This window comes from Dictyostelium purpureum (assembly GCF_000190715.1).
Source record: "Dictyostelium purpureum unplaced genomic scaffold DICPUscaffold_184, whole genome shotgun sequence".
Taxonomy (NCBI): Eukaryota; Evosea; class Eumycetozoa; order Dictyosteliales; family Dictyosteliaceae; genus Dictyostelium; species Dictyostelium purpureum.
Genome location: NW_003519521.1, coordinates 36,659 through 62,527, shown reverse-complemented (window position 1 = coordinate 62,527; position 25,869 = coordinate 36,659). Strand labels below are relative to the sequence as shown.

The 25,869-nt window shown below is 27.9% G+C and overlaps 4 protein-coding genes across 4 annotated transcripts; 3 read left to right on the top strand and 1 right to left on the bottom strand.

The window, feature by feature from the left end:
- On the top strand, positions 1-1,674 carry DICPUDRAFT_98455 (uncharacterized protein; the record flags this gene model as incomplete). Its single annotated transcript, XM_003289611.1, has 1 exon — positions 1-1,674. Exon 1 carries the CDS (start codon positions 289-291, stop codon positions 1,672-1,674), a length of 1,386 nt encoding a protein of 461 aa, XP_003289659.1. The 5' UTR covers positions 1-288.
- Positions 1,675-2,218: 544 nt separating this feature from the next.
- DICPUDRAFT_98454 (uncharacterized protein) lies at positions 2,219-4,590 on the top strand. Its single transcript, XM_003289610.1, has 2 exons — positions 2,219-2,358; positions 2,596-4,590. The coding sequence occupies exons 1-2, from the start codon at positions 2,349-2,351 to the stop codon at positions 4,491-4,493; spliced, it is 1,908 nt and encodes a 635-aa protein (XP_003289658.1). The 5' UTR covers positions 2,219-2,348; the 3' UTR covers positions 4,494-4,590.
- Positions 4,591-4,726: 136 nt separating this feature from the next.
- On the bottom strand, positions 4,727-22,157 carry DICPUDRAFT_154051 (uncharacterized protein; the record flags this gene model as incomplete). Its single annotated transcript, XM_003289603.1, has 6 exons — positions 4,727-10,383; positions 10,462-10,618; positions 10,690-20,499; positions 20,581-21,461; positions 21,701-21,977; positions 22,110-22,157. 6 exons carry the CDS (start codon positions 22,155-22,157, stop codon positions 4,727-4,729), a joined length of 16,830 nt encoding a protein of 5,609 aa, XP_003289651.1.
- Positions 22,158-22,741: 584 nt separating this feature from the next.
- Positions 22,742-25,725, top strand: DICPUDRAFT_56261 (uncharacterized protein; the record flags this gene model as incomplete). The annotated part of the gene is made up of 2 exons (XM_003289609.1): positions 22,742-23,806; positions 23,936-25,725. 2 exons carry the CDS (start codon positions 22,742-22,744, stop codon positions 25,694-25,696), a joined length of 2,826 nt encoding a protein of 941 aa, XP_003289657.1. The 3' UTR covers positions 25,697-25,725.
- Positions 25,726-25,869: the final 144 nt, after the last annotated feature.

The following is a 25,869-nucleotide window of genomic DNA, read 5'->3' as shown; positions in this document are numbered from 1 at the left end:
TATTATTTTTATAGACACCACACATAAATATTTTTATAATATCCTTTATCTTTTAAAATAATAGCAATAGAAAAAAACTAAACAAATAATATTTAATAAACTAAAAAAGTTTAAACTTTTTTGATTTTTTAATATCAAAATATATTTTTAATAAATTAGTTTTTTTTTTTTTTATAAAAAATCACATTAAAAAAATAAAATTTTATTTTATTTAAAACAAATCAATCAAAATAATCATTCACTAAACTATTTATTTGTACAGAAAATTATAAAAAAAATAATAAAAAAATGAAAAAAAATATATTATTTATTGGTAACTTTGTAAATGATGTAATTTTAATTCATACAGATTTAAAATTAGGAAGAGAAAGATCTTTCACAGACTTTATGTCACCAGACAATCAAAAAGAATTAGCAAAGCAACCAACACAAAAGGTTATTAAAGCCGATGCGTTGGGTGGTTCAGTTACATATGGTTCACTTGCAGCTCATTATTTTGGTGATACCAACAGTTTTATAGTAACAAAGATGGGAAACGACATCAATCAAGAGTTTGAATCATTAATAAAATCAAAATTAATAAATAAAGAGGGTGATGAAGGTTCAATAGATTTAAGTTATTCAAATATCGATGATAAATCGAATACAAAAAATACAAGTTATTATTTAAATTACTATAACAATAAAAAGAATAGAACACTATCATTAATGGAAAAAGGATTTAACATTGAAGCAAAAAACTGTATTAAATGTATCGAAGGAGTCCGCCCTAATGCCTTACTCTTTGTACCAGTATCTGGGGAATTTGATGAATCATTAGTCACCGAGACATTAGACCATATTAAAAAAATGAATAAAAAAACAAATAAACCATTTGTAGACCATAATGAACAAGAACAAAATTTACCATATAACCCCGTCATTGCTTTTGATGTTCAAGGCTTCCTCAGATGTTTTAATGGAAGTCGCGTTACAACACGTCCAATGCATATCATGATTCAAAAACTAGTAAATATCAAGATATCATTAAACGATATGGACGATATTGTCACTGTTGTCAAGGCAGAGTATGGCGAAGCCGCTGCCATTATGGGAGAGCACGATCCTGCTACATGCGCAAAACTATTACGTCAAAATTTTGGCTTCACAATTGTTGCTGTCACTATGGGAGGAGACGGTCTTTTCCTTTCATCATCCATCACTGGTGAAATCTATATTCCAACCTTTAAACCTGAAAAGGTTTCAGATGAAACTGGGTGTGGTGATACTTTTTTAACATGTACTGTATTAGAAATTTTAAATTTATTAAACGATCCAAGCCATCAACTTTTCAATAATGTAAATTCAAGTAATACCATACATAATCAAAATAATTATGAAAAAGACATTTTATTAAAAAGAAATATAAAAAGAGAAGAGTTAATTCATTGTTTACAAGTAGGTAGCTCTGGTGCATCATTTTTGGTTGAACAAATGGGTCCAAAAGGTTTTGCAAATAGAGACACAATTATTGATAGAGTAAAAAATGGTAAACAACAAATTAAACAACAATATCTTCAATTTAATAATCCAATTATTGCTAAATTTGAACCTGAACAAGCTAGAAATGTACCTTCTCTAAATAGTAATACCGAAAAACAAAAAGTTTTTAAATCAACAACCCATTACAAATAACACAAAATTTGATTTATTAATAAAATATAATAATAATAATAATAATACAAACTAATTAATTAATAAATAAATAAATAAATTAATATATAAATAGAAAAAATTTATCACAATATTTGATAAATTATTTTAATACATAGCCATTACTATGAATTTTATTTTATTTTAATTTTAAAATTTTTTTATTATTTTAGTTTTTTTTATTTTTTTTATTTTTTTTATTTTTTTTATTTTTTTTTGTTTTTATTTATTTTTTTTTATAAATATTTTTATTTATTTGTTTTTTTCATACCTTTTTTTTCTTTTTTTTCTTTTTTAAGCTTGGTTGAATATTGAAATAATATTCACATGTGAACTTCGTTAGTATGTTCACACTATTTATTATTTTTTTTAAAAATTTTTAAATTTAAAAAAAAATATTAATTTTTTTTGATTTTTTTTAATTATTTTGTTTTTCTTTTTTTTTCTTTTTTTTTATAATTTTTTAAAATTTTTTTTTTTAATTTCACAATATATATTATTTTCTATTTACTAAAAGGGTTAACAATCTATATTTACTTAATATAGATTGATTTTATTAATTTTTTTTTCAATTTTAAAAGTCACACAATTATAACTCTGTAGAAACTATAATTTTTTATTGGTTAGTTTTAATAGAAAATAAACAGTAAATAAAAATGAATAATAGTAAGTTTTTTTTAAAAAAAAAAAAAAAAATAAAATAAATAAAAAAAATAAAAAAATTTCAGAAAATTATAAAAATAATATAATTCATAATAACAATAACAACAAAACAAATAACAATATAAATAATAAAATCTAATAACAAATTAAAAAATATTTATTTAATAAAAAATAAATACAGAAATAAATAAAGTTTAATAATAAAATAAAAAATTAATTAATTTCAAAAATTAATTTTAGGAGGTATTTCACATCCACCAGGTAAATTTCATATGAGAGGAAGCAAAACCTATACTCCAAGACATGGAGGTCAAACTTTTCAACAGCAACAACAGCACCCAGTAGACCAATTACAACAATCACCACCACATACTTTTGATCAACAACAACAACAACAACAACAACTTCCACATCAACAACAACAACAACTTCCACATCAACAACAACAACAACAACAACAACAACAAATTCCACACCAACACCAACACCAACATCAACATCAACATCAACATCCACACCAACATCAACAACAGCAACAACAACAATCACCACCACATCATCAATCTCAAACTTCACCACAACACCAACCACAAACACATTATTTATCTAAATTTAATAAACCATCACATCGTCCAAATCATCACAGTAATGGTGGTAACCAACCAATTATTTCTCCAGGTTTAAATTCATCAAATACAGGTAATCATTATATTAATAATAACACAAACACAACTAGAGGTGGACATAGAGGAGGTCACAGAGGATCATCAAGAGGTTCACACAGAGGCGGATCAAGAGGCGGATACAGAGGTCAATCATTTTATAGTTCATCATATCAAAAGACAGGGCCAAGATTATTAACTAGTATTGTTTCACTCCCACCATTTAGTGGTGGTGCCATTATTGGTGTCAAGGGATCTCTTTGGGGTCTTTTAAATAAAGCTACCACTGCCAGATTAAAAGTTTCAAAAGACAGAGCTATTATCAAGTGTGCAGATGCTCAACAATTAGATAGAGCTAAAGAAATTGTATTGAAATTAAAGAATACATCACCAAAATATCTTTCATTAATCGATTATAAAGGCGAACAAAAGATTAAATTTGTACACCAACCACATTTTAGTGAAGTTGTTTTAGAAAGCGGTGCTATCGATCCAAGCGATGTTCAAGCAATGCAAGAAATAATTAATAGTAGCGATGTTCAATATGTATCACGTTTAATTGAAACAGTTAGCACTCTTCATGCCGACAAAGATAACTCTAGACCATGTATAGACATTGAAGCTGGTAAAATCTGGTATCTTCATAGTTCAAATATTCCATCAACTCCAATGACTTCTGATAAATATGAATTATACACTGAAAGCCTTGCCTCAGTTTTCCAACCATCAAATGTTATCAATGAAAACTTTATTTCATCTTCAAATTATAAATTATATAAACAAAAGAAACCACACACATATATTTCAGTTTTAGACACAGAATCACTCGATCTTTTATGCATTAAATGTAGCGAAGAAAAAGTTGGTTCAACAAGCTCAACAACATCCACCTCACCAGAATCACCAAATGTTGAATATAAATTCTCAAATCCTCAAATCTACAAGCTTTCACATGTTAATAGTTCTAAAATCCTCTTCCCACAAATTAAATCTGGTTCAGATCTTCGTTTAACCATTGACACTCAATCAAAGAGTAAATTATTAAACGATAATCTTCTTAAATTTATTGAATCAGTTAAAATCTTTAAAAACTCATCTGGTAATAACACTTATCAAATCCCAGATAGCAATCTTTTCATTGTCGAATCAATTATTACTCGTAAGGTGTCAATTTATAGATCTGATGATAATGCTCTTCAATTCCAAGTCAACGATGAAACTGCCACTAGATACACAACCTCAAATCCTGAAGTTAATAGACAATCAACTTCAATTATTTGCACTTCCCCAGCTCTTTATGACCTTTTCAAGAGTAACAACTGGAATGTTGATCAAGTCATTGCCGAATTAAAGAAACTTTCTAAAAATCTTAGAACTTTGGTCTCTAAATTCTTAGATACCTCAAAATTCGCTCCACCATCTGCCGATGCTGAAACCTTTGAAAATTTAGATCACGAAGATGAAGATGAGGAATAAAATAATTTTATAAATAATCAAATCAAATAAATAATCAAATAATTATAAAAAATTTAAAGAAATAAAGAAAAAAAAAAATATTATATAAATAATATATAAAAACCTTATGTTATAACTTGAATTACAAATTCTTAAAGGTTAATTATTAAATATAATTTGTTTGGAGTTAAAAGAGGAAATGCATAAATATTATTTTTTAAATTTTTAATTTTTTATTTATTTAATTGTTTTGTTCACTTAAAATTTGCTTTAACAAATTTATAGGTTTTTAATAAATATTCATTTGAATCTTTATGCTCTGATAAAACATTTTTGAAAAGGTTTAAATCATCTAAAAATTCATCTTGGTTGATAAATTCCTTTAATTCGTCTTCATAACAACTTAATAGTTCTTTAACTTCACCTTGAATCTTTGTGAAACTATTTGCTAAATATTGTTTGGTGTCTTGAATCCAGTTTTCTTGAGTCATTTGTGAGGATGGTTTAATAATATCACTAAATTTGGAGACTAATGAGAAGAAAATGAACCAATTACGGGTGATATCAAATAGTTTTTCTTTTGTTGGTAATTCAGGAGTGGTCAAACCATTCTTTTTAGCATTGATAAAGTATTCAACGAATGAATAGCAAATGAGTTTGTTGAGGAAGTTGAATTTTTGAGCCTCCCATTCTTTTGGAGAAAGAAGGAAGAGAGACATTACTAAATAGTATGGACAGTTGTCAGCTGGTATTTGATTCATTGATACAACTGCAGTGTCAAGAGTCATTGAGGTGAATTGGTTTAAGAATTTATCAAATTGAGGACGTCTTAATTGATTTGAGGTATTACCACCGGTTAATTTTTGGTCTAATAAAAACATACCCAATTGAATAAAGAAGGGAGCAATTCTAATATTACTTTCTTTACCACCACCTTTGCTATCTACGCTGAATGATTCATCTTTGGAGAGACGTAAGAAAAGGAATTTAAGATCATGGGTGAGAATACGGAATCTTGGACCATCTATACGAGAAATACTATTGAGATTAGACCAGAATTTATCTGAATATGGAGCAAATGTATCAGGTGACATCTTTGGTGGAATAATTGGTAAAAGACCATTACATTTAGTTTGTTGATTTCTTAAAGCTGCACCCTCCCATTCTTCTTTTGGAACTTTCATGCATCTATCAGCTTTGGCAGCATCACGATGACAATAGAAATGAATGAAATTGAAATGTGTAACAGTTGTAAAGCCATAAGATAATGCACCGGTTGGTGATGATGATGATGAGCTTGTTGTTGTTTCACTAACAGAGTGTAATGGAATTTTTTTACTATAGGTATAGATACCTAAAACGTCATCTGGTTTGAAAGAGTAACCTTCACGACATACCATACATGTAAAGCCTTCATCCTCTTCAAGATCCTCAATTGAGCTAGGTACAAAGTTTGCTGTAATATGTTTTCCTTGTTGGGCAAGACCTAATTCTTTAAGAACACCTTCACGATGTTTTTCGGCTTGTTTTAATTTTTCAGACTTTGATTCTTTACGGATATCAGAGATTGCTTTAGCGGCTTCTGGACTACCTTCGGCAATGGTTTCTAGGAGATTTTCAGCTAAACTACCTATTTTAGCACTTGTACTTGTTTCTTCTAAAATATGAATTCTCTTAACGAGTTTATTCTTGAATGCCAAGCTTTGAGTTGGTTCGTGACCCATGGCTAAGCCTCTAAATAATACTAATACATAAGGAAGTGCTGGTTTTTCTAATGAATCCATCCATTCTTGTGAGGTCTTTTCTTTATCTTCTGGGAAATGCATTAAAAGATAATCAATTAGTTGTTGAGAAATACCTCTTTCCATGATTAAAGAACGAAGATTGTTTCCATTACTATCTGGTCTAGTGCATTCTAAAACTTTACTAAAGAAATCTAAATGATTAGTATAATTACTATCTTTGCTCTTTGATTGGTCATATTCATCAAAGTTGAGATAATCAGTGAAGAAATCTACAAGATAGCCCATGACTTCTTTGTGACTATAGGTTAAGAAAGGAATGATTCTGGTCATGGCTTGAATAATCTTTGGATTTGAACGAACATTTGGAGTATCAAGTTTATCTAAAAACATTGACATTTGTTCTTGGGCTTCTTTAATGCCTTTGTGGTGGGTGGAGAGTGAGGTTGATGAGCTTGAACCACGGAGGTAATCACGATTTGCTTCAGATACAACTGATTCTATAATGACTAAAAAGTGTTCGGAAAGGTCTGGTTGTTCGAATACTGATTTTAATTTCTCTAATAATCTACCAACAGTGTTAAGAGTAAGTAATTTTTGACGATTAACTTTAATCTTGCAACAGTGATATAATAATTTGATAACTAAATGGGCCAATTCTTTTTCGATTGAGAAGTTTTTAATTTTTTCAATTGTTGAGATCATTGCATCAAGTCCACTACATTCAGCCATTACACTGGTAATTTCAAATTCTTCTTCTGGATCTTTTTCTTCTGAATTATTATCATTTAAAGTTTCAATAATTTCTTCTGTAGCTTCGCCATCTAAACCTTGAAGTCTATATATAACATTCATTGGAATATCGATATCACCTGATCTTTGAGCTTGGGCACTTCTCTTCCAAACTTGTTCATATACTTTACGAATTGGGAGATCTAGTTTGATAATTTTATTATCTACAAGTAATTCCATACCATTATCGTCATCTAAAAAGCTGCCAAGATCTAGGGTTTTACAAATCTTGTTCTTTACATCTCTCATTAATGGACCGAGAGTATTGGAGGCATATGGATTTCTGTTCATTGAGCCTCTAATATATTCTTCTTGAGTTGAAGCTTTAAAGAGTATTAGTTGATAAATTGGTTCTGGTTTTGTTGGGCAAACAATATTACATAATTGCTCGAAAATGAAAATTGGAGTTCTACCATCATTGTAATATTTGGAAAGAGCTTTGATATTAGCAGCCATGAATTTCTTGTTATCTTCTACGGATTCGCTATTTAATGATTTCATTAACTCTTGAAGGTATTTAACAGAGTCTTCAGTGAGTTTATTCTTTTGAACAATAACACCACGAAGTGATAAGAATGCATCTAAAACCTTTTCCATAATATTATCTTTTTTCATCTTGATCTTTAAGTTTGGAACTTCGAGGAATGACTTCAAAATGGAAATTAAAATTTTTAATACAAAACCTTGGGATATATCGGTGTTGAATGATTTCTCTTTTAATTTGATTGATTCGATTTCTTTGATAATTAAATCGCAAATGTAAGGAATAAAACCTTTAACTGCTAAATAAATCTTTCTTTCTGGTGAGTTTTGAATAAAGCTATTAAAGAGACCAAAGAATTCGGCAGAGTATTCACCTGCAGTGATTGCTTGTGGGAGCATTTTTGTGAGTAAATCTAAAAATTTAAGAGTTCTGATATTGCTTGATTTACTGAGAATACCCATTAATGTGATAATGTCGAGTCTGATTGAGGATATTGAGTTAAAAAGTAATTTACCTAACCATTTTTCTTCAAATAATAATTCAAAACCAGATAGTTTATTCTTTTTAACTTGAGCTGACCATTTTTTGAAATATTTATAGGCTAATTGTTTCTCTTCATCAAAATTGTTGTTGTTATTGTTGTTTGAGGAGCTAACGAAATTTAATAAATAATTTTCATATTTTTGAGACCAGATATCGAGTAATGCTGAGGAAGTATTTGCTATATTAATACTGCTACTACTGTTATTAATGCTACTAGAGGATTGATTACTGCTTGTTGATGAATGCATTGATTGATCACTACCCGATTCGCCATCCCATGATTCATTGACATTTGAAGAGTCATGATCAAACATTGATAGAATATTACTTGAATCTTGGGCATTATTACCCTCGTTATTTCCATTAGATGAAGAGGATGAGGATGAGGAGTTTGAAGAAGGTGATAAAATCTTTGATTCGTTAATTGATAAATTAGTGGTGGCAACGGGGGTGGTTATGTTGTTGGCTGTATCTACAGATTTCTTTTCGGTAACTGGTTGTTTCTTTGATTTTAATTTTTCAAATTTGGTCGATAAAATCTTTTGAGACTTTTCAATTTCTTTTTGATCTTTACTATTAAAAGCACCTGAACGATCTAAAGTGGCGAGATAGATAATAATCTTGAGAGATGGGAGAATAATAAATTCAGAAATTACTGGATTTTGTGAACCAACTGAAAGTGCTTTGAAGAAAAGGTTCATAATAAAACCAAATCTATTTTCCCAGAGATTATCAGAGAGAGTTGCAAGATCTTTTAATAATGCCATTTCACTTGAAATCATGTTTGGTACATCAATACTTGAAAAGTTTTCAAGAGTATAAACAATCTTTTCTTTTATCCAGTTGTTAACAAGATTTGTGCATGATGGATTTGTTTTGCAAAGGAAAGAAATTGATGATCTTGCATAAATCTTTGAAAGACCTTTGCCATGGTGGATATTGTTGAAAAAGATTTCTTTTGGTAAACCTTTTAAGATTAATTGTTCTTTGATTGGTGATAAAGCTTGATTTCTGGAAATTGAGAATAAGAAACCTAGTGTTTGTTCAATAAAAGAGCATGAACAACCATAACATTTGTTTTCTTCACGAGTATGGGTTTTACATTTGGATTGATCATTAACACTACTTTCATGATCTTTATTACCAATGAAATTAATATATTTAGCAATTTCGGTTCTATTTGTTTGAAGAATTTGAACACTTCTACTAAGAGCTTCAAAGAGACTCTTGCATTCACGTTCGTAAAGTCTACTTAAATAACCAATCTTTTTGTTAATTCTTAAGGTAATAATTGATGTAGAGTTACTTGTTGTGGCAGAGGATGGATTTGAGCTACTTGTTGTGGCAGAGGTTGAGGCACCAGTATTGATAACAGCAGCAGTGGCCGAGGTAGTAGCGGGGGCTGTAGTGGAGGATGTTGATAAGCTACCACCAAATGAAGCAGCAGTAGTACTTCCACCAGTGAAAGAAGATACCAAATCATCTTTTGACCATGGTTCCTGAGTTTCGAAAGAGGTAACGAGATTTGAAATAACTTTTTTAAAACCAATTAGTCTTTGATATTTTTTATGAGCATTTTCAGATTCTTTTTCAATTGTTGCGATGGCTCTCTTATGATCTTCTTGATTTTCAATCTTTTCAATAGCGATTGTTGGTTTGCAAGTGAAGGAGTATTCGAATTTAGCATGTTTACAGAAACCACATTCATTACAGAGGAAGGCATCTAAATTTTCATAGTTGATATTACGGCAGTGTTTGCATTGATAGGCATTTTCATGACAATTTTTGCATATACCATATTTGTCGGCAACAATACGAGAACATCTTGGACATTGGAGCTTCTCGGATGCAGCAACTTGAAGATTGTCGTGGAAATCAAAGTATTCGATCATAAAGTTTCTAGCAGAGATTGGAATTTGGAATGAGATGGTTTTTTCGGTTTGAGATGGTGCAAAGTGAACTTGTTTTAATTTCTTCCATTGATTAAATTTACCTTTAAGATCTCCAATATCAGATACTGGTTTGTTATTATAAAAGAGATTAATGGTTTTAATCATTTTGCCTTTCTTGAGGTCGTGAAGTTGAATTCCTATCTTTGAAATATTATAAACACCATTAAATTTAATCAATTGTGATGATTCGCTGTATTTAACCTCTTGTTTCAATAAATCTAAACGAAGAGTTTGATATTGAACTTCGGGATTGTTACACACTAAACATGGATCGGATTCAAGATAATAACCATCAAATTCTAAAATTTTACCTAAACTATTATAGATTTGTGCATTTGGATGATTTATGGAAACTTGGTTTTGTAATTTGAAGCTTTCAATTAATTTGGTAGTAAATTCTATAAATAATAATTAAAATAAATATTAATGTTGTTGTTATTTTTTTTTTTAATTTTTTTAGAATATTAAATAATTACCATCAAATTGATCTTTCCATGATTCTGGGTCAGTTTCGTTAATAAAGTAGGTTAATAATTCCATATACTCATTTGCGTTTTTGCCATATGATGGGGTATTATTAAATTTGGACCATAATGATTTATTAATGAAAACTCTTTGTTCGAGTGTTGAGAACTAAAAATTATGAAAAAATTTTAGTATAGATTTTTGATAATAATTTAATATGCATAAAAAATTTTACTTACTTTCCAAATATGATAAATTAAATTTGAAGCTACGTTTCTTAAATCTGAAGAGTTGGATTCTAATAAAATATTGTAGATTAAAGTATTAAAGGAATTTTCCTCTATGAAAATAGGGATATGTTTTGATTTACTATTATCAAAATCTTCCATTAAAATATCTTGAGATTGTTCCTGTTGTGGTTGTTCTTCATCAACAAATACATATGTTAGTAATTCTAAAAGTAATAATGATGGTTCTTCAGAAAGATTGAAAAGGATCTTATAAAGATTATTTAACACATCATTATGTGAGCAAAAGAATTGCCAGCTTTTTGGTCTATCACTTGCGACTTCTAGCATTTGGGTAAGATATGAAATTAATTTGGCTGAACGGTCATAGTCAATTTCACCAGAGAAGTCTTTAGTACTTTCTTCCAATTCTTTAATATTACCAAATTTCTTTTTTAAGAGATATTCATCACGAATTGAATAATAAGATGATTTGGTTTGGTAAAGGAAATATAAAAGTTTCTTTGGATATTTGGAAATTGGATTTGTCTTTTTGGAGTGAATAAATGAACATACAATATCGGACCATTCACTAGTTTTGATTAGAGGAGTGGCATTTGGATGAATTGATCTATTTCTTCTATCACAACGGTAAAAAGTTATCATTATTTTGAAGATTGACTTTGAAATTAATGTTTGAATAGCAAAAGCTGTTTGTGGAAGATGCTTACCAAAAAATGGATTGTATCTATTCTTTGGAAGAGTATGGTTTTCATCGATTGAAGGAACTAATAATGCACCAAATGGTGAGTCTTTTTCTTCACCTGATGAATGATATGATGAGCTTGAAATACATTCAAATAGTTTTTTTATCCATTGTAACAATATACTAATAATATTCTTATCAATAAATACTTTAGATAATTGACAGATAAGTGATGATGATAAACTATGATTTGGTTGTTGTGTTTGTGGAGTTGATTGTTGTGATGACGATTGTAATTGTGAGGTTGATTGTTGTGATGATGATAATTGTTGAGATGATTGTTGTTGTTGTTGTTGTTGTTGTTGTTTAAGATGAGTTTTTTGTGCCTTTTGTGCATCAGAATCTAATAATAAACTTATTAATGAGAATATTAAAAGATCACTTTCAAGACAACCAGTTTTGTGTGACAAGTATTTATTTGTAAGTGAGTTATTACGTTTTTCAATAAAGTTCATAATATTGCTTGCAAGAAGATTTGAGGCTTCGTTATTGTTAATGATTAATGTCCCATTGTGTAAAACAGTTGAGTGGAGAATTTGAAGATATGGGAGCATATAGTTGAAACCTTTATCATAGGTACTTGAGATTTCATTAAGAACAAGCTTAAGGATTTGAATAATTGGCTCTTCTTCTGGAATAATGGTATTTTGAATAACTGGTGGTAACTTTTCTTGTGGAGAAAGTGGAGCAGCTACTGTTGATGTAGGTAAATCGGTACCTAAACTCATTGCAATAGCTAATTTATAATCCTCATCATCAGATTCAAATTGATCGGCCATTATTTCTTTTTCTTCAACTGTATTTGGTTGTTGTGTTGGCTTATGTTCAAGAGATTCTTTCATTGGTTCATCAATAATACATTCTATAAATTGATGATCTTTTGGATGATCTTTGTTTGGATTTTGGTAACAATTATTACAAAGGTCATAATCACCACATTGTTGACAATTCCATCTCTTTTCAATTATTGGACTGATGCCACAAATATCACAAGAGAAGAGAATTTCATCAACCATTTGAACGTCTCCATCAGAGGTTCCGATTGTACTAGAGGCAGTTGTTGTTGTTGTTGCTTGTTGAGATGATTGGTTAATTGAATGATCTGGAATAATATTATTTGTAACAGTGCCACTGCTAATAAGTTTATATGATTTTCTTGTACTAATTAGTGACGATAATTTCAATGAACTTCTGGTTCTAATGATTTCATTTGAGTTTGAAATTAAAAGTTTTAATTGAGTAAAAATATAAACTGGATCAAAGATCTTTTCTTGAAGACAATTCCAAAGTAATTCAACTAAATTTGAAATAAAATGCTCTGAATAGAATGTTGAGGATGAATAGCTTTGTTGGGGTGATTTGGTTGGAGGAGCACTACTATTATTGTTCGATTTATTATTAGCTAACGAAGTTACAAGACGATAAATAGATAAAATTTCATTAATAAACATTGGGTTTTCACTAAAGAGGTAGGTTTGTGAACTTTTTGGATTATTTGAAGAGATTTTCTTTAATGAGCTAACTAAGTAGTCTAGTTTTTCAACATCACTTGAAGAGATAAAGCCACCTTGGGATTGAACTGTTGGTAAAAGACTTTTAATAGTTTCTGATGCATATTTTAATTGAATACAATATTTAAGAGTTTGGTAAGAATCATGATCTGGTGAGAGGATCTTTAAGATCTTTTTGATTGATGATCTAACAAAGGTTAATTGAGAATCTGTTATTAAAATTGGTAATGTTGATAGTGTTTTTTCTTTGAGTGAGGCATATTGATCAATGTCATTATTGGTATGATTTGAGAAATAAATTTTTAATGAATTGAAACAATGTAAGATTGAAGTTTCAATTGGTGAATACTCTTGAGCTAAACTATTGGATGATGAACCAGTGGTATTTTCATTATCTACCAAATCTTCAGCTTCGTCATCATCAGAGTCATTGAAACCAAATGATTCTTTATTCTTGGCATATACTTCAATTTGGTCGATAATTGGTGAGTTGATCAAAGTATAGGTTGAGGAGGCAGTTAAAGAAACCTTTTTTATTGATTTCAATGCTTCTTCATTTGTGAAAGGAATATCATACCATCTTCTTTGACCTTCTTTAATTGAAATCGAACGATTGAATATTTTGATTTCAGTTGGAATATGCTTGGTTGATGCATTACCAACCAATACTCTTATACCACAAATTGCATTATTATAATTATTGTTCATAATTACCAATGTGAGAGTGTCGAGGCTTTGACAAACAATATATTCATCATTAGAGGCTAGTTTTTGTTTAATAACATCTTGAGAATACCACTGGAGTGGATCACCTCCATATTTAACATTTGGTGTTATACATTCAGTACTTTCAAAGAAATCGATAGGGAAAACTGGATTTGGTACTATAGTACTTGAGGGTAAACTAGTTGTGGCAGTGGTTAAAGAAGTACTAGCAGCGGTTACAGTGGCAGAATTTGTTGATGAAGAATTTTTTAACAATGATTCATTAGCTTCCAAATATTTTGATTTCAAATATAATAATAAATCTAAACCTTTCTTTTCTTCTAAAGCTGAAGCACTGTTATTTGAAGTTGATTCGACTTGTAATGGTTGGTTTGTTGATAAATTGCTTTCTACAGAGAAATCGTATCTTGAAATACTACCATCATCAAATAAAACCAAAAGCTTTGGTGAGGAACGATTTAATAAAGTCATACCTTCAACTTTAGGAGTTAATTTTAAGTTTTGAATTAAAATATCTTTTGTTGTAACCTTGAAGCCTAAAAGGAATCCACCACGAGAAGCTAAACAGGCATATATATTTGGGAAATTTGGTGAAAGAGGTAAAAAGTATTGAGCTGGCATAGGAAGTTTTTTACCTGGATCTTGAATTGGGAAAGAACGAGTTATAGTTGTCATTTGGTCATTAGTTTGGAAGGCATAGCATTCACCATTATTATAGCTTGCAATAATAGTATCGAGTTCAATATTATATGATAAGCTGACACCTGCTGAAGTTTTACTAATAGGTACTTGAAGAGTCTCAATCATGATACATGATTCATTATCGTTGGTTTCTTCAATTGGTTGGCAGTACAATAAACCATAGTTGCTAAGAGCTAAAATAAAGTTATTGTTGTTCTTTTGTACTAAACACATGTCTCTAATAGAATCTTCTAAGAGTGAGTAGAAGTGGATTGGTGAAAGATTGTCTTTTGATAAATCATATATTTTGATAAACTCATTTGTTACAACAGCCAATTCAACTTGACTACCAATAATCCATTCAACTTTAATAATGAAAATAGTTTCACCTAAAGCATCTAATGAAAGGTCAATGGAAAGTTGATCAACGATTTCATCTTTTTGGTTGATTGTAAGAATCTTGCATTCCTTGAAACCGACAACTGCTAAAAATTTGTCATTGGCTGGATTAAAAACTAAACTGACAATTGGATATCCAACAGCACTCTTTGATAAAGCTTTAAATGAATGTTTGTCTAATGTTGATTCGTCATCTAAAATCTTTTGAGAACTATAGAGTGAAACACTATCACCTTCAGCAATAGCAATTAAACCTTTTGAATTTGAAGCAATAGCTTTTCTTTGTATTGGACCACTATTAACTAGAGCTTTTAACTGATTACCTTCTGATCCTTCGAGTTTGAGTTTTGAATCGAATGTGCCATATTTTGATGTTTTTTTATTGGTAAAAATATCGGATTTGCTTACAACTTCTTTGGTGGGTGATTCATCAAACATTTCAAGTCTGTTAACGGTCTCAGATTTTGGTCTAAGGTCATTTTGAGCTTTCTTATACATTTCAATTAATTTTGGATAAAGATCAGATAATTTGGAGATAATGGTTGATTTATCATTGTTAAAGATTTCATTAAATAATAATTCTTTATCTTGTTGAGTGGGTAAATTAAAGAAATAGCTATTAATTGAAGATGGATTAATTGGTAATCCAGTGTTGCTAGATGAAGAGGATGAGGACGATGAAGATAAATTATCTGGGATTGAAGGTTGTGATGTTTGTTGTGAGGTCAATGTCTGAATATCCTCGCTTGGTTTTAATGGTGATAAAATTGGTTGTTGGGTTGATGGTTTTGATGGTTGATAAAGTCTTGGTTTTAATGCTTTGCAAGAACCTTTACCTGAACCAGCACCACAATCACAAAAGAATCTGCTATATCTACTATAGCTGACTTGATGACCTTTGTGACAAACTTTGACACATACTGAGCAACAACCTTCAGAGAATTTCAAACCACAAGTATAACAGAAATACCAATGTTGATCAATATAATCACTCTTTGTAAATGTAAAGGTACAAACCTTTGAGGCCAATCTTCTTTCTTCATCATCTTCTTCGTTACCAGTACTTTCATTGTTTGAATTCTTTTCATCTTCAGAGAAATCTTGGTCATCATCATCGTCATCGTCTAAAATATCAACACTGTCATCTTTAAGTATATCTTCTTCAGTTGACATTGCTTCATCTTTTGATTGGTTTTGACGGTGATGATGTGAACAATGATGTTGATGCATTTCAGTATCTGAATTATTGTTTTGATTATTGTTATTATTTTGGGTATACTTTATTGATCTTGCTAAATCTAATATGTTTTGAACAAAATCAATTAAAAGATTTAAAGATTCCAATTGATCAGTTGTTGGATCCTCAAGTATTGGAGATGAAAGATTTGAGACTTGGGTAAAAAGTTTTAAAAGTTGATGTTGATCCATAGCAATATATTGTAATAGTTCAAAATATCCTTTAATGAGTTTTGGTTGGTCAATCCAAACGGTGAATGCTCTATCTACAATACTTAATAAGATATCGAAAAGAGTTAAAGAAAATGATGATACTTTTTCGTCCCAATCGATTGAGTCTAATGATGGTGGATTGGATGAAGCAGTTAATGCTGGTGAAGAAGTTTTACTATCAAGTTGGGATGATGGTGTTGATGTTGATTTTTTAGTTGCAGTTTTAATTGGAGTTGAGCTACCACTATTTTTCTTCTTTTTCTTTAAATCAAAATTTTCTTCTTGTTCTTCTTTTTCTTTATTCTGTGAAGCAAGAGCAGCAGCAGCAGCTGCTTGTTGAGCTAAATAATCTTTAGAATAGCTTGAAAGATCTTTATTTCCAATTAATAAACCAACCAATCTGAATATTTGTTCTTGGATATTAATTGTCGAGTTAACTTTACTAGTACCTGTGATATTTTCATCAACACTATCAATTTCCATTTCGATTTCTTTTGGCTTAATAATAGTTCCTAATAATTTTTGTTCAAACCAATCCTTTAATGAATCAATTGAAATTGAGTTAAAGATGTTGATAACATAAGATCTAAATGAGGTAAAGAATTCTGGAGGTGTTGAAATTGACATAAACTGAACAAGAGCTGATAAAACTTTGAGATTAAATTTCTCGCAAGAGTTATTGAATAATGTTTGAATAATAATTTTAAGATCACCTACTGGTAAGATAAATTCAAAGTCACGAGTACCACGAGCAACTGAACCATTAAATCCAGAAATATAATGGCAATATATATGTGAACCATTTAATTTTGACATTGAGATTAAGGAGTCAACATAGCCAATTAAAATACTTTGGAGAAGGTTGTTTTCTGACAAGAGAGTGCTTGAAATTCCAGGTGTTACCAATACCTTTGAAATATTTTCAAAGTTGGTTAATTTGATTTGATTAATAAGGTAACCAGATTGAGCACCGCTAATTAAGCTTGAATAGTTGTCGTAGTAATCTTTGAGGAATGAAAAAGATCTATCAGTTGAAATATAGACTTGTTCAAAAAGTAATTCGCTAACCTTTGATGAAATTGGTTTGGTTAGTTCAGGTTCGAGGTTATCCCAATGAATAAGTGCTTGGTTTGAAAGGGATAATAATAATTTGATAATTGATTGAAGTGAGTCGCTGTATACTTTTCCTGATGGTGATGCATTAAATGGTTGAAGAGACCAACCAAATAATTGTTTTTGATCTTTTGATATAAATAATGAATCTGGTTTAAATTCTTCGTCCCATTGTTCTACTGATGCTCGATCCTCTTCTGGGAATCCCAATGATTTCATAAGATCTAAAATTTCGGTTTTATTTGATGAAAGTATATATAATTCCTCAATTAGTTTGATATGTACTGGATTTGAGTGGACAAGTTGTTTAATTAATGATTCTTTATAAATAGTTTTATAATGGTCCAAGGTATCAATTATAAAAACTAAAAGTTTTGGCAATAATGTTGAAATATTTGAACGGATTGCAGATTCTTTTGTTTTTGATTCATCTTTTGCAGAAGTGTTGGCTTGGGTTTCATCTTTTGGGGTAGTTGCTGTTACTTCAACTTTATTCTTTGATAATTTTTGTTGTTTATTTTCGTCGCTGGATTCACCTTGAGAATCTGAATCTTGATCATCTTCTGAATCTTGGTCATCTTCTGAATCTTCATCATCATCATTAGCTTCTTCGTCATCATCATCATCGTTAAATAATGATTCCCAACCATCAAAATAACTATCACCTGTATCATTTGCACTTTCTAATTTTTTACCAATATTATTATTTATTCCAGAGTCGAAAACTTTATTGAGTAGAGCTAAAGAACTTTGAACAATACTATTAATTCTTAATGGAGAAGCAGAGTTATTTTCTCCACCATTATATTTAAAATGAACTAAAATATTTTCAATATGAGACAACCAAGGAATTTCTTGGTTTAATGATTGAGGGGAATAAATTGATTTTAAAAAGGTGATATAAATTGGTGATACATTATTTACAGTGACAAAAGTTTTTGGGTCTTTAATAGTTTTTAAGAAAGATTTGGATAATGGCAATAAGCTGAGGAATTTTAATGAACTGGCAATAATATAGTCAAAATAAAGAGAATCTAAAGATACACCATCTTGGGTAGTAGGTTCGGTTGGTACCAATGAGCATAATGATAAGATATTATCATAAAATGATTCGTATGCAGAACTGGAAGTAGTAGTACCATTTGATGAAATTGCTTTTTGTAAAAGAGACGAAATTTTTTCAAAGTTATTATTATTATTATTTTGATTGTTAAACCAATTTTCCTCAATAGTATTTGTTGCTGCTGGGGCGTTAGATGGGTTAATTGGTGTTAAATTATTGGATGATGGCGACAATATGTTATTTGTTGATTTATTTAAAACTGATGGGGTTGAACTTGAATTGTTGGCGCATGTAAAATATAAATCATAAAATTCAGGAATTTGATAATTACTGACAAAAGCTGATTTTTTAATTAATTGACTGATTGTGTTTGAATAATTAAGATTTACAATTGAAAGTCTAAAAAAATCATTTGAGGTGGAAACGCTTGTGGGTAAAGAAGTCAAAGTTGAAGATGATGATTTTTTATTGAATGATAAAACTTGATTATTGAAAATCTTTGAAAGAGTTGGACTAACTGACTCGAAATGGAAAAGTACATAGTTGAAAATCATTAGACATCTTGAGAGTACCAAAGAGTTTGAAATAAATTTGTTTGAATTATATTCCTTCACAACATTGTCGAACAAGTGATAGAAACTACAAATAATATCTAAACGATGTTTTTCATCAAGGGTATGGAATGAAAACATTAATAGGAATATATAGTCAAGTGAGACTATCTCTTTAAATCCAAAGCCAACGAGTTTACTAGTTTTACAAAGTTCATGAGATGATTTTAAAAAGTTGTCCCAGAGTTTGATTACAATTGGATTATTAATACCGCTATTTTTTAGGGATAAACCTGATTGTTTCTTTACAAACATCCAAGATAACCAAGTTAACTGTTCTTTTGGAAGTATAAATATTTCATTACTGTAAGTATTAAAAATAAAGTTGACAAATTGATCCATTAATTGCTCGGTTATAATTGAATTTTTACACAAAAGAAAACAAATATTTGATAAAAAGTTGAAAATTAAATGATTCTTTGATTTATCGTTAATCACTGATGGATTATTTGGAGGAGAGAGTAATGAAAATAATACTCTGAGATGATTTAATGATAAACTTTTCTTTATAAAATCTTGATATTGTACATCGGATATGAAATCATTAATAAATAATAAAAATGTGTAAATTTTTCCACCCATTATATCGGTATTTGATTCTTTAGGCTTGGGTGTATTGATACCAACACCAGTTGATGATCTAAATGATGAAGGAGAGGGCGATGATATGCCTTTAATTCCACCAGTAGAGCCTTTTAATGGAGTACCACTTAGTTCATGGAATAATCCTCCAAAAAGATCCTCTTCGCCACCAGAAGAATATGAATCTTGACTTTTGATGGGTGACTTCTTAATACTACTACTACTACTACTATTTACATTAATTGGAATTGGGATAGATTTGTTTGATGTTGATAAATTGTGTACAGGTGATGCAGATGATGCACTTATGTCCATTGGTATACTGGTTGCGATGGTTGTTTCAGTTAAAGGTTTTTTGTAAAAGCTTAAATAAAGTACATTAAATATTGTATCGAGTAACTGAGGTTTAATAAATATTTTCAAAAGATCTTGTAATGAAAAATGTTGATTTGAGAAAAAGTCAAAATATTGTAATAGGCTTTCATTATTTAATTTTATTGAGTCTGCTAATAAAAACTTGGTTGTTGGTTGTTGGTCATCAATGATATTATTATTTTTGTTATTATTGTTTAATAATTCAATTAAATTTCTATTTGATTGAGATTGACTTTTAGTTTGAACTGTAAAACCTAATGAACTTAAAGTTGAAACATCTTGATTATCAGTTGAAGTTTGAGCACTATTTAATTCTTTAATGTTTTTTAAAACTAATTGAATTGCTAATATTATTAATTGTGGATTAATTACCATATACTCTTTATCCAATGGTTTATCTTGAGGTCTTTCCAAAAGCTTAACTATATCAATATCCATTCTCTGTGCATCAGATAAAATACATAAAGAAAAGAATATCTCTGCTTTAATTTGTAAATCTGGATAATTTAATTTTGTACCAATAACTTGAAAAATATTATCAAATATCTAATAAAAATCAATGAGAGTCAATATATTAATATTTATTTTATTTATCTATATAATTTTGATATTATTTTAATTACTCACCTCTTTTGATAAAAATTTTGAATTGTTGTAAGATTGTTGGTTTTCAATTGAATATCCCTCAAAAGTTCTTAGAGTGCCAATTAACCCACCAAGAAAATCGATAGTCCATGGTATTGAGAGAAGATCTAAAGAGTCAAAACCTTCTGAGAATAAAATATCTTGAACATTGTTAATGAAATTTAAAATAAGATATTCATCTTTTTTAAATTTTTCATATTTTTCGCTGACACTAAGATTGGCTTGATATGGCAATATAATTTTTGAACAAATTGATAATAGTTTTGATGGACCTTTGAGCACATTATTAAAATAATTGGAGTTGATTTTAACAAATTGTTCAATGCCTTCTTCTGTATTAATATTATAGGTCGATTTATTTGATTGAGTTGGTTCAACAAAAGTAACATTTTTATTTATTGGTGTGGTGGTGTTTATTTTGTTTGATGATAAACCTTCATTTAAAAACTGGTTGAAAATATTAATCTCTTGTTGTTTATCTTTACTTTCAGTATTATAAACTGAAGCAGTTGATATTATAGGTGTATCTATTAGTTTATTATTATTATTATTTTCTGCATTATCTTTTAATTGCCCGTTGGAGTCAAATAATTGGTTCTCTTTGAGATTTAAAAATGGTGGAATATCAAAAACTTTGTCAATCTCTGTTGAAGGAAATTCAATACAACATAACATATCAATAATTGATAATAATGTTAGTGGTATTAAATTTTTATTTTCTATTGGTATTGTTGGTATTAATTCGTTATTATCACTGCATTTAGCTGTTGATAAGTCTATTTCACCATTTCCCCATTTTCCCAAAACATCTAAACAAAAACTAAGAGTTTCTTTACAGAATAATTCGTAATTATTTTCGATTGCTGTGATAAAAAAAAAAAAATTGATTAAAAATGTGAAATTAAAAATTAAAAAAAAAATAAAAAAAGATATTTCCAAAATAAAAATTAATTTTTATTTTTATAATTGGAAAAAAAGAAAAATAAAAGAAAAAAAAAAAATAAATAAATATTAAACAGTGTTTGGTTTTTTTTTTTTTTTTGAAAAAATAAAATTCTAGTAATTGAGAAAATTTTTAAAATAAAAAAAAGAGGATACATACGTTTATCTTTTTCTCTACTGATTATATTAAAAGATATTGATTCTAATATTTTAGAAAGGAAAACAATTTGTTTTGGTGCGAGTTCTTTAGATCCAAGTAAAAGAGTCAAAGGTTTTAAATCTTTTGAAACTGAATCCTTTTTCAGATGTGATATTAAATCCTGTAAATAAATTGAAATTTTATCTTCACTTTCCTTCATTTCATTATTATTATTACTATTATTGTTGTTGTTGTTGTTGTTATTATTATTATTATTATTATTATTTTGATTGGTCTCCTAAAATTTTGATAAAAAAGTTAGTAAAATGATTGAGAAAGGGTTTGTAAAAAAATAAAATTTTAAAAAAAAATTAAAAAATTGAATTTTTTTCAAAAAACAAAACATTGTTTAAATAATAATAGGGCTTACCATAAAATTTTCTGATAATGCAATAGCTAATAAAAGGTCTTGATCCATTCTATTTTAAATAGAAGCAATATATTCTTGTAAAAAAATTCTATATATTTTAAAACTTTAATATATTGATAATTTTTTATAATTATTATTATACTATAAATATATATAAATACTAAAACTATATATATTAAAAATTTTTATGTATATTATAATAACAAGTAAATAAAAACAAAAAAATTATATACTGAACTAATTAAAATTGGTTTTTATTTTATTTTATTTAATTTTAATTAGAAAAAAAAAAAATGATAAAAGTGTGTAAATAAATTTGCTATTTACTATTACTAGAAATATAGAAATGAACAATATATAATTTGTGTTTTGTTTAAATAAATATTTATTTTAAAAAAGAAGTAATATGATTGTGTATCTCTCTTTCAAAATCTTGAAAAAAAAAAAATAATAAATAAAAAATAAAAAGTTTAATTTAAAAAAATTTTAAAAAAAAATTTAAAAAAAAAATAAAAAAATATTTTTTTTTTTTAATTTATAAAAATTAAAAAAATAAAAAAATTAAAAGTAGAGCAAAAAAAAAAACCAAAATTAAATTACCATTTGTTTTGGGATTCATTAATTCCAAAATAATGAAAAGAAATAATAATAATAGTTATAATAATAAAATAAATAATGATTTAAATAGTAATTATAATGCTATAAATTCAATTTATTATAGTCTAAATTTAGAAAACCAATCAACAAAAAAAGATTTAATTTTAAAAAATAAGTTTAAAAGATTATTTTTTTTAATTTTTTTTTTAATCATATTTTTAATTTTTATTTATTTTATCAAAATTTCAAATAATAGTAATAAATATGCTATTAACAATGAATATAATAATTCAATAAAAAAATTAAAAAATAATAAACTAAATAATATAAATTTTTATAATAATACAATTTTTAAAGAATATTGCAATAATTTTAATAAAATAAATAATAATAATAATAATAATAATAATAATAATAATAATAATAATAATAATAATAATAATAATAACGGTAATAGCGAATGGTGCACATTTAATATCAATTTACCAGATTATTCATGCACACCAATATCAAAAAAAAGAATTAATAATTTTATATATGATACCGATTTAAATTTATATAAAGAAGAGTTTTTAGAGAAGCCACTTGTATCAGTCATAATTCCATTTTATAATACTAATCCGCAATATTTAGACGAGTGTTTAGATTCATTACTTATTAAACAGTCTTTAAAATCAATCGAAGTAATTCTAATAGATGATGCATCAGATTTAAAAGAGTCAATAATAATGTATAAAAAATGGTTAGATAAGGAACCAGTGCGATTTAAGGTGTTTATAAATTCAATTAATAAAGGGTTACCACAATCTAGAAATATAGGTGTATATCATTCAAGAGCAGATTATATATTCTTTTTTGACTCCGACGATTTATTAGAACCAACATCTCTAGAGAAAATGTATTGGAAGCTTCTAACATCAAGTCATATCGAGTTTACCAAGGGCTATGTTATAGGTTTTAGTGCCCTAAATTATGTATGGAATAAAAGTTTTGAAGAAAGGTTATTATTTAAAAAAGAAAATCCAACAACATTTTCAATTATGTATAAAAGATCAATTTTTGGTAAAAAGTTAAATATTACAGTAATAAAAGAAATCGATGTATTAAATTCAAATTCAAATTTAAATTTAAACTCAATCTCAAATTCAAATTCAAACTCTAATTCAAATTCAAATTCAAATTCAAACTCAAATTCAAATTCAAATAACATTTTTAATACAATAACCAAGTTTGATTACCCAGAGAAACTTTTAGAATTTCAATTAGATCCAACAATTAGGGATGGAAATGAAGATTGGGACTTCCATTTAAAATGTGCAGAGCATGGTTATTGGGGTGAAACTATTCCAGAGTATTTTGATTGGTATAGAAGAAAGGATAAAAGAAAATCAGAAAAAGATTGGAAGAATCAGAAATCAATTGAAAAGAAAAATTTTATTAAAGAATTAACAAATAAATATCCAAAGATATACAAAGATCTTTACTTTCCAAATCCAATTAGAGACATTCAAGAAACAAGTCATAAAATTAACAAGCAATATATATATGGGTCATCACGAATTAATACACTATTGAAAAATAATAAACCAAGGCTACTTCTTATTATACCGTGGTTAAATACTGGTGGTGCTGATAAATTTAATTTAAATCTGTGTAAACAATTAGTCGAAAATAATTGGGAGATCTCAATCGCTACAACACTTCAATCTGATAATCCGTGGCTCTCTTCATTTCAACAATATACCCAAGATATATTTTTATATAATGATAGGTTTCTAGATTACAGCGATTATCCACAATTCATATGTTATTTAATAAATAGTAGATCAATTGATATTACACTTATTTCAAATAGCGAATTAGGTTATGTTTTAATGCCATTTATTAAAAGCAATTGCCCAGGTTCACAGCTATTAGATTATAATCATATGGAGGAGGAAAACTGGAGAAATGGCGGTCATTCAAGATTATCTTTATCATTGTTTAGTTACTTAGATCACAGTTTAGTATCATCAAATCATTTAAAAAACTGGATGATAAATAAATACGCCAATGAAAACCAAGATGTAGCAAATTTAGAAACACTCGATAAATTAAGAGAATCAATTTCAGTGGTTTATATAAATGTTGACACACAAGAGTTTAAAAGAAACACAACAGAAAGAAAAATTATTAGGGGCCTGTATGATATTAAAAGTGATCAAGTTGTAATACTATTTGCTGCAAGGTTAACAAATCAAAAGAATCCAATTGAGGTATTAGAAATCGTTAAACTTTTAAAAGACTCTTTCGAAAACAGTGATGATACTTTGCATTTTAAAGTACTGGTAGTTGGAGATGGACCACTTAGACCCAATGTAGAAGAATTAATTAATAGGTATGGTTTAAATGAAGTAGTTGTAATGCTAGGAGATGTACCTCCAAATGACATGGTATCCATTATATCAGCATCAGATATTGTATTTTTACCAAGCGAAAATGAGGGTATATCTATGATATTTTATGAATCTATGTCAATAGGGTTAGTTCCTGTTGGGAGTAATATTGGAGGTCAAAATGAATTGGTATCACCAGATTGTGGATTTTTAATAGATAAAAAAAACATAACAGATAATAGTGTAAATAATAACAATATAAAAGAAAATAAATACCATCAGGAATATATTAAAATATTAAATAATTTAATATCAAATCCAAAAAAAATTATTAAAATGGGTAATCAATGTAAAGATAAAATAATTTCAAAATTTCAAATCAATCAAATGGGTAGAAAAGTAATTTCAAAATTTTGTAAAACAATATCAAATACAAAAGACAATCACTATATAGAATCATCATTAGTTGACGAATTTACAGTTCAGTCCATAGAAAAAATTAAATTGGATAGATGGTTTGAAATATCAAAAAAAGATTTTAATAGATTATATTCATTAGAACAAGATTATAAAAAATTAAAGCAAAGTTTTGATCAATTATCACTAAATAAATAAAATTATAAAAATTATATTTTTTTAATTTTATTTTACCTCTTTTTTTATAATATCATAAAATATTAATTTTATTTTTTATATTTTTTTAATAGCAATTAAAAATGATTAATTCGAATAATGATAGCTTTAATTCCTTTACAAAGATTAAAAAATAAAAAAAATTTAACTAGATC